This window comes from Salmo trutta, chromosome 32, assembly GCF_901001165.1.
Source record: "Salmo trutta chromosome 32, fSalTru1.1, whole genome shotgun sequence".
Taxonomy (NCBI): Eukaryota; Metazoa; Chordata; class Actinopteri; order Salmoniformes; family Salmonidae; genus Salmo; species Salmo trutta.
In genome coordinates this window covers 18,071,477-18,081,742 of record NC_042988.1, presented here as the reverse complement: position 1 = coordinate 18,081,742, position 10,266 = coordinate 18,071,477, and the positions used below count along the sequence as shown (strand labels likewise).

General features: G+C 43.5%; 1 protein-coding gene across 2 annotated transcripts; it reads right to left on the bottom strand.

The window, feature by feature from the left end:
* Nucleotides 1-698: 698 nt before the first annotated feature.
* Nucleotides 699-9,400, bottom strand: LOC115171304 (casein kinase I). 2 transcript variants are annotated; one of them, XM_029728001.1, is made up of 11 exons: nt 9,060-9,400; nt 6,637-6,727; nt 6,228-6,338; nt 5,790-5,938; nt 5,155-5,383; nt 4,781-4,951; nt 4,466-4,614; nt 3,938-4,127; nt 3,372-3,511; nt 2,992-3,058; nt 699-2,861 (listed from the first exon to the last, which is right to left on the bottom strand). In XM_029728001.1, exons 2-10 carry the CDS (start codon nt 6,710-6,712, stop codon nt 3,026-3,028), a joined length of 1,248 nt encoding a protein of 415 aa, XP_029583861.1. In that variant the 5' UTR covers nt 6,713-6,727; nt 9,060-9,400; the 3' UTR covers nt 699-2,861; nt 2,992-3,025. The 2 variants fall into 2 exon arrangements, with proteins under 2 accessions (XP_029583861.1, XP_029583860.1); XM_029728000.1 differs by having other exon boundaries at nt 9,194-9,400.
* Nucleotides 9,401-10,266: the final 866 nt, after the last annotated feature.

The window sequence follows — 10,266 nt, the reverse complement described above, 5'->3', positions numbered from 1 at the left end:
AGCAAGCTCTGTACTGGTGGTGCCCCGATCCCACAGCTGAATCAACTTTAGGAGACGGTCCTGGCGCTCGCTGGACTTTCTTGGGTGCCCTGAAGCCTTCTTCACAACAATTGAACTGCTCTCATTGAAGTTCTTGATGATCCGATAAATGGTTGATTTAGGTGCAATCTTACTGGCAGCAATATCCTTGCCTGTGAAGCCCTTTTTGTGCAAAGCAATGACATACACACGTGTTTCCTTACAGGTAACCATGTTTGACAGAGGAAGAACAATGATTCCAAGCACCACCCTCCCTTTGAAGCTTCCAGTCTGATATTAAAACTCAATCAGCATGACAGAGTGATCTCCAGCCTTGTTCTCGTGAACACTCACACCTGTGTTAACGACTTAATCACTGACATGATGTCAGCTGGTCCTTTTGTGGCAGGGCTGAAATGCAGTGGAAATGTTTTTGGGGGATTCAGTTCATTTGCATGGCAAAGATGGACATTGCAATTAATTGCAATTCATCTGATCACTCTTCATAACATTCTGGAGTATATGCAAATTGCCATCATACAAACTGAGGCAGCAGACTTAGTGAAAATTAATATTTGTGTCATTCTCAAAACATCTGGCCACGACTATACAGCTACAAAAATAAACAGTACACAACACAAGTGCATAGAACTGAAGTAGAATAGAGCCATTTCAACAAATTACTAAAGAGTGAGGAAGTTTTATTACGTCATAAAATATACACAAATACTGTTGTAAATAAAGTTAAAGTGTGTTAAAGAACTGTACAAGATATCGGTACACAATACATAAAGTGTATACTCCCCATAACCTGACCAGTGCTATCCCTCCCCGTAGTTACATTGCCACTGGGTCACACTGGCTTGCCAAAGGGACACGTCGCAAACACAGGTCATTACCAGAAACTGTGACATCACTGTGACTGCATCCGAGTCCCAGTTATCAATGACAACAAGGGTGCTAGTAAATGACATCCAGGGACCTCTTATTTTGCAATAGAAGGCTCCGATGACATCAACCCACTGTCAGCGTCTCCTTTTTCAAGAGTGCTTTTTTTGTTTTAAAAGGAAAAGTAGACAGCCCTATATCAGGTCCTTGGTGGAGAACATGGACAGCCTCCAGGAAAGGTTTTGAGCGGAGTGATGGGGAGAGTAGTGACAAATTCTCAACAGGCTATGAACAACCTGCTGGGAATAAAATAGGAAAAACAAAGTGCAATACTTCAAGAGTTCTCATACACAAGTGAAACAAAATGGAGTTTCGGAAAAATAACAGCGAGATGGACAATCTCAAATAATGAGGCATGAGAAATGTATAGCCTGCAGTTTGTCCCCAGCAGCCCTGTGATCTTAACAGGGGACCTATGGAATTCTGAGAGTCCATGCACCAGACCTACACTTCTGACGACACACACACACACACGACCCAGTTGGCGATGTAAAAGTTTCTAAAATCCTTCCCAATTTAGTACTTAATATTTTTAAAAATTCTGATCCCAGCTGCAATTTATGCATTTAGTATGTATTTTTCTACATTACACCTTAAAAAACAACCAACCACATTTTGGCTTTACACAGAAATAAAAAATATTTACAGTGAAGTAAAAAAAAAAAAAAAAGCCATGGCACTTGATGCGCCACCCCCCCTTCAATCAAGAACAGAGCTCGTCCATTCCCATCAGACCTACAAAAAGAAACGCATTAAAATAAAAAGTTGACGTTAAGAACAATTATGAAAATCATAGCCACCATCATTTTCCAACTTGTTCATCGCAGTCTCTGGTCAAATACCCATGTCTTAAGAGTGTTGCACAGTCTTAAAATAAGCATGGTTGCTTTGACCTTACCGACCTACCAAATATTATGACCAAAGAACACAAATCAAAAGGAGACCAAAGTGGGCAAAAAGGGAGGATAAAAAAACAAGTGTGGATGAGGTGGTGAATAAGTGAAAGCAGGAGAAGGGTAGAAAATGCATGTTCACCTCAATCATTGTGTGAGGTGTCAGCTTTTGGGCAACATCAGTTCCAAAGTGGGCTGAAGTAGCCTAAATGCTAGGCTAAAGTGGAGAATTAGCAATTCAGTAAGAGGTAAAGTAGGGGAAAAGAACCCAACATCATTTCAGCTAATATTCACTTGCTCTTCCTTTCTTCTCATGGCTTCATCTACCACCCACCCATCTCTCCATCCTTCTCTTCAGCTGTACCTTTCCTTTCAGAGTTAAAACATCAAATAAGAAACAAAAATTGCCCAAGCCTCAACAGGACCCCCATCAAATGAATATGATCTATTCACAAAATATGCACAGTAAATCATACCAATGAGTACAGCCCCTTACTATTCTATAAATGAACTGGCTAAAACATACATGGGTACATTTGTGTGTGCGGTGTAAACAGAAATGGCTAAATCCACACAAGCTCAAATTTCGAGTTGACCTTTTCTTGGTTTGGAACGCGTTTGTGCCCGCAACTATATTTGGCAAAGGAGCACCCGCTTGTCTTTTTCGACCCTCAAATCAGTCTTCTACCTCTGCCAGCCGCCCAGAGAATAGTGGGGGAGGGACAAAGGTGTGTGGCAGGGGGTGCATAATCCAAGCTACCATGGGGTAAATAGGTCAGTGGAGAGGAGGGTGTTATTCACTATCTTATCCTTGTACTATTATAGGCCAGGTTTATCCCATCAAAGTTAGGGTGGAGGGGAGAAATTCCTGCAGTCCTTGACCAACTGTCATCCTTTCATCGGTTTATGATTCTCTGTCCTTTCCTCCAAGATCCACTTATTTGTCCAATTGGCAAAAATTCACAACAGAAACAAAACTGGGACAAAGGATCTCTTGAAGCCCTGCAATGGAAGACTGCGTATTTAGTCGGATGTGTAGATAGTGTTTTTTTGTTATTTATCACCTGTCTGACAAACTAGGTACATTTACTTAAGTCCTGCAGGTGTCAACTTAGGGAAGAGACATCCTCACCTGTCAGTATCCAGTGCATGTGGAGCTGAAGGTTTCACTTCCCCAGGTGCTCAAATGGCATGCTGACCTGCAGAAAGAGAAAAGGAGGGGAGAGAACAAATGACTTCGAAAATTGGTGTGAAAATAAGAGGGCGATCAAGTGAGTGCTGCAACTGTGGCACAAAATAAAAATTATAATCAACCCACTGCATGCTACATAATATAAAAGCTAAACAAGTCCTCTGAAACTTGGACAAGAAATGTAATCTTGTTCTGGAAAGGTGGACATTTTTCCAGTTGATATTCCCCCTCAAAAAGTTGGTCGTAGGAGTTGGGCTCAGGTGCATGGCACCTGGATTTTAGGGTTTGTGATGATGCATGATGGGGTAGCGTTAGCGTACCTGCGATGTGGAAATTCGGGATTGGTCAAGACGGGCCGTGAGGTCAGAGGATGACACGTTTGCGGGTGCTCCTCGGTGGAGCCGCATGCTCACCTTCCGCTCACGCTCAGCGCGAGAGATAGCCCGCGGCGACGTGTTCCCTGAAAGAGGAAGAATACAAGGGAGAAGGCCATTTAGAAATAGAACTGTTGACTGCAAACCATCATTTATGTCAATGTGTTTACCAAATTATTTATCTATATCAAAAGTTATTTCATTGTCCCCCACAATGAAATCGGGTAGTGGTCTGCGGCTCGGTCTCCGTTCGTAAATTATTCACACGCAATCTCTGACAGCACTGGGACGATTTTGACGAAACTTGGATGAATGATGTGTCTTGCATTAGAGATCCGGCATTTACAAAATTACACTGATTGGCAGAAGGGAGCTATCGTAATTAACTGAAATGTGTTAGTCACACACACACTCTCTCTCTCGCTCTATTGGCCCTTTTTGGATAATTTCCTAAATGTTCCTATTCCATTCAACTATAGCTCTAGTTAAAAAGAGCACAGGTGTGTGCTCACCAGACTGCTGCACCCGTGAGGCGGGGTTAGAGATGGCCTGCTCTGGTCCATTCCTAACTCTGTTGGCGGCTGGTGGGTTTGGCCCTGGTGGGAGACCCCGTGCAGCGGATCCCCGAGGGCCTCCTACGATACGCTCGTCCCTTTCGTCAGCTCCCCTCCTCTCACCGTCTTCTGCTGTCCTACTGGCACCCTGAGAGGAGACCACACAGGTTACAGCAAACCCATACATAGAAAACTAAATCCAAATCTTTCAAAATCATTCTGATTATGTGGACACTATACCACTGCTTTACAACCCTGTTTTTGGAGAGCTACCCTCCTTTAGGTTTTCGCTCCAACCCGTTGTAACAAACCTGATTCATCTTATCAACTGCTAATTATTAGAATAAGGTGTGCAAGATTAGGGTTGGCGTGAAAACCTACAGGACAGTAGCTCTCCAGGAACAGGGTTGGAGAGACCTGGTGTACAGACAGAATGTAGCACTTAGTTCCTTGTAAAGAGTAAGAGCTTTGGTGTGGCAAACTCACAAATTTGAGCATGTTCCAGTCGAATACGTAGTCATAGGAGAAGCCTTGTCTGTGGAACAGATTCCTGAAGAGCTGACGAAGGTATGAGTAGTCTGGCTTGTCGTCAAAGCGCAGCGAGCGGCAGAAATTCAGGTAGGTGGAGAACTCGGCTGCAGACAAGCGATGCCAATAAAAAGGGAAGGGTGAGCAAAAACCCAGGATTGAGAGACTGTGGTATATGCAAACGTTTATTACAACACAATGGGGAAGGAAAATAGTTGTCCACACACATTGATACAAATGTCACAGCCCAGACAGATACTAGCAGTCACTTACAGGGGTGTCCTTTGCAGAGCACCTCGATGGGGGTAGACATTTTTTTCTCGCTGATGCGTTCGTACTTCTGCCTCTTTGTGGCGGCTTTGAGGCCTTGCCAGGGCAGAGAGCCCAGGTTGAAGTACATGAGGACATATCCCAGAGACTCCAGGTCATCACGCCGAGACTGCTCTGAAGAACGGGAGACAGGTTTGAATGATTTGCTATTTAGGACATAGACAGGATCGAGTTCTATCAAAATATGTAAGCTAAGGACAAGGGGACAATAGTCACTACATCTCAACACTAGGCATGAGCATTGGAGGGTAAAATGAAATCCCATTCATAAAGACATTTCAGCCAAACAGGAGGAGGTGATTTATAAAGTCCCTTACCGATGCCCAGGTGGGTGTTGATGGATGCGTAGCGTGCAGTGCCCGTCAGGTTCTTGTTCTCCCTGTAGGGGATGTGCTGGTGTGTGCGGGCGTCGCGGTACTTCTTGGCCAGGCCAAAGTCGATGATGTACACCAGGTTACCCTTCTTCCCCAGCCCCATGAGGAAGTTGTCGGGCTTGACGTCGCGATGGATGAAGTTCTTGGAGTGGATGTACTCGATGCGACTGATCTGGAGAGGACAGAGGGGGATTCAGAAGAAAAGGACAAGTGAGACAACAGAAAGCTCTGCTGGCATGGTCTGTAAAAGCCTTGAAACCTTACTGTAAGCTAACAGTAATTTAAACCCTCCAACAGCCAATGCCTTTCGGGGGCACAACATCGGTAAAAACAGAAACAATAAGTAACAGAACAAATCTGAGCAAAAGGAAGAACAACGAGGAGGACAGGAAGTGGAGAAAGGACATCCAAATACCATAGAAGAGTAATACGACTACACAGCAAAGTTATGAGAAAAGGATGACACAGCAGCACAAGCAAAGTTAGGACAGCAGACAAGAGTTAGTGGTAAAGGGTATAGAGGACAAACAGCACAATGAACGTTGAGGAGAAAAGATGACACCATAAGAGTTCTGTACCATCTGGTCTGCCAGCAGTAGCACCGTTTTGAGGCTGAACTTGCGGGAACAGAAGTTGAAGAGGTCTTCCAGACTGGGGCCCAGGAGCTCCATCACCATGACGTTGTAGTCTCCCTCTGCCCCGCACCACTTTATCGAGGGAATCCCCACTGTCAGGCAGGCACAAAGTAGCAGCTTTTAGTGTATATCTAATCATAGTTACTTGCGCATACATCCTTTACGGCTAATGTTATACAACAACAGCTTCAGCAAAAGAGTGTTTCAGTGCTCAACACATTATTTTGGTGAACATGATACTTCTGAAATGAAATAAATGCAATAACTGGGTACATTTGACCATTTATGATAGTCACTACTTACTGATCCCAATACACTCATAAGTGTCAATATGGCATTTACTAATGCTCCTTCTCAGTCACACCCCCCCATTCTCCTCACCTCCTCCCTGCATCATCTTATAGAACTTGCTCTCGATGTGCAGCTGTGGGTGTTTAGTCTTCACACATTCCAACTTAATGGCCACCTCCTCACCCGTGGCAATGTTGGCACCTGAGGAAGCACGCACACACACACACACACACACACACACACACACACACACACACACACACACACACACACACACACACACACACACACACACACACACACACACACTAGACTCAAGAGCAACTTGTGAACCATGAACATGGAAAGAAACTCCGGTTGAACACCCAGGGAATGGAAAGAAAGTCTAAGAGGAGGAAAAAGCCAATATGGGGACTAGGCCAGTAGACGGAGACAAATGGAGAAAAGGACAAGGAAGAAGAGAAATGCCAACAGAGGGAGATGGAGCACTTCCACTTACCAAGGTAAATGTCTCCAAAGGAGCCACTCCCTATTTTCCGTCCCAGTCGGTACTTGTTCCCCACTCTCAGATCCATGGTGTTGAAAGTTCACTATGGACACAGAAGACAAGAGGCCAAGATGTTACGAGGCAACCATGACCGTACAGTCTTATATTTTACACTTAGCATAGACTAATTTGCAAATGAAAAGAAACAGAAATGATGCAAATCCAACATAATTCACTAGACCTCGAATCGAAGGCAAACTTTGACTAATGGAACATTTCTTCCTGAACCAGCGGTAGGCCGTCTTACAATGGTCATTTTGCACATTCCAATAAAGGATGGCCATTAACGGCAAACAACTAAATGAATTGAGTGAGGGTGTAGCTTGAGCGGGTTGATAAGCAGACAGCTGTCTGGATTCCAGCAATCGGCTACACAATTACATTTGTAGGGCTGCTGAGGAGAGGTGGTACAGAGAAAGTGGGAAATACAGAGGGCAATATGGAAGATGAGGCCTGAAAGAGAGACAAGAGAAAGAGCAACAACATATCTGCCTGGAAGGGCCCGGGAGAGCTCTCCAGAGTCAGCTGGGGCCTGGATAGTAGAAATTGGCAGACACGAGGGAGGGAAGGAAGTGAGTCTTCTGAGCCAAACTGCACGTGACAGTGGAGTAGGATCATCACTTATTTAGCACCCTCAACCACGCCATATTCTGCAGCCACTGCAAAGGCGCTGCTGCGTGGGCTGTATGTGTGTCAAAGCCCAGAAAGGAATCTGTGCAATGAACTTTAGAGCAAGACCTGGAGAAGGATGAGGCATCATTTATAGAGCGCCACACCAATTTAGGTGGCCTAAGAAAAGCTTTTTTTTAGTACAGACAGATGGGAAGCATGATTCTGTCAGTTCTCATTACTAAACTACTATAGAGCTTTTCATTGTATGTGTATGACTTGTCATGTTTTTCCTATGATTAGCCCATCCTACAACACTGACCACATTATACCTCACCATGATTACAGGTCTACTTCCTCTCAACATAATACTTTGGAAATGCAAGTAGCTCATGACAGAGCAGAATGAGGAAGAACGAGAAGAAACATTCTCGGACAAACTCCGTTTTGTGTGGCAATGGGCATACCAATTCGGGAATGGAAAAAGTCATCAATTGTGCAGGACTAGTTGTGCATATTTAAACTACCAAGGGGGACCAAATATATTTCCGGAAATGATTCCAAAAAATTGGCATGAGGTTCTTCCCATTGCCTGTAGTGTTGTCAGAAGAGGCATCAGGTGACAGACAGAAATACAGATGTGATGGTAGTAGATGGATTAGGGTTAATAAAGGGTTAGGTTTCATTACAACACGAGGGTTTCAACTGTAGAGACCCAGCTCAGGCCTAACATTAATCAGGGCCCATGTATTAAACACCATAGATGAATTGCTTTGTCAGAAATAGTGACATTGCTTTATATCAGACATTGCTCTTTGCATGACATTCAGCTATGGAATACTATCAAATATTGTGTGTCACAGTGCAGAAAATCACAATGGTCTACCGCTGGATATTCAGTTTGTAACATGGGACTTGTGATAATTATTTAGCAGTTGATTAATCCTACTGGGTCATGTGAGAGGTTTTATCAATAGATCACAGTTCAGAGCCAGGCTTTATATTTTGGTAGGAAACGATCAGGACCCGGTAACTACAGTGTAAACCGTACACTCCGGCATCATGTATTGCAATAGTCAACCATTACCACGAAACCCTACAGAGTATTTACTGACTTGAATCATTTCATCAGTATGGGCCTGTAACCTACATAGAATTACAATGCGTTCGCTTTAAGAGGAACAAAAAGCTAGGAGGATTTCAAAACCACATGAAGAGAGAATTTTTTCAGAAAAAATACAACTAGGCCTACATAATGGCAGTCTATTTCACCTAGTGTTAATGTATTTGCTAGGTACGGCAACGTGAAATGTAACATTTGCATGGACAAAATCCTTTTACGGTTTTGAGTATCATCAACCCAACTAAACATCTTCTTACGTCACCTTTTAGAAAGCTGTCGCTGCGTTGGTAACAATCAAAAGGGAAGCATCTCAACTAGGTTGAATAGTTGTGACATTTACGATCACTCAAAAGTCGAACTGGTTACAATAATAATAATAATAATAATAATAATAATAATAAACAACAACATCTACCGTACACTTCAAACAAAAGGTTGCTACTGTGACAACACCAACTGACCGTATACAGCAGTGGTTGTGCATAGCTAGTAAGTAGCCCGAGAATACGCTTGCCGCTTCAACCATGTACCAGTCATTCACACCATTTTAAATACCATAAAGCTTCACAAATAGTTGACAGTGTATACGATCATGTAACATTTTGACTTTATTCTAGCCGCACCCTTACACTGGGGTACCTACCCTATGGTCTCCAGTGATAGCCATCTCTATTCGCCCCCTCCCCCTCTGCGACGCTCTGAATACAAGACTCCGGTTCGGTCGAATCAAGTTCCCTGTCCCCCCTGGTTTCGTCGGTTCCCCAGTACACTACTCACACGATATTAGGTTTATTAGAGAGGTGGTTCAGTGGCGGTGCTGATCCGAAGGTTGTCAGTCAGACTGGGCCCCGGGCAGCGAAGGATGGGAACGGATTCTGGTGGCTCTCATACCACAATTTTCCTTTTGCATCGGCTATAGTCCCTGTGAAGCTTCAATACGAATGGCCGTCTCTATCAGAGTTCTGTCTCCCCCTCTAGTTACTTGCAACGCACCATTGACAACATCGATGATGTCAGAAGTACCCGGATTGCCTTAAAGAAATAGAACAGCTACAACTGTAGACATTCTTAAATGTTACACATTTGAGGAATAGGCAGCTTCAGAAAATAGATGCAACTGAATTAGTTAAAATAGGCTGCATTTACACAGGCAGCCCAATTCTGATATTTCTCTCACTAATTGGTCTTTTGACCAATCAGATCAGTGCTGAAAAAGAGCTGATATGAACAGATCAGAATTGGGCTGCTTGTGTAAACACAACCATAGAGAGTTGGCTTTTGTTCAGTTATTCAGAGAATAGGCCTTTGCAGGATGATTCGATTCTTATGAACATTGTTATGAAGGATAATAGAGTGAAGACAAGAGCCATCATAACAAATAGCAATGGTTCTGGTTTAGAGATAGTGAAGATTCCATCCAGACATTTGTCCTCATGCACATTACCAAAGGGTTCTCCATAGTCCTGCACCCTGGAGTTTGGACACAAGCAGCAGAAGTGAAAGAACAGCGGAGGTCCCCATAAGGTACCTCTAGACCCTGATGGTTTTGCACAGTGATGGGCAACTGGCAGCCCCCCCTTTTGTGGAACTCAGTTGGGGTCTAAACTTGATGTTGAAAGTCAGAATAGTAGAACACATGATGCAATTTCCAAATTTGGTAGTGCATCACATTTTTTGTTGTTACGTCAGTTACTGACAGTCACTCAATTAGTCCAATTAATCAGCTAACATTTTTTAGATTGGTAAATTAGTCTAGCCAGCCATCTAAACTTGTAGTAATCATGGTCAAATTACCGATTACCCCATTGATTAACAAAATCACTCTCACGTTCAAAACTACAAACATTTCT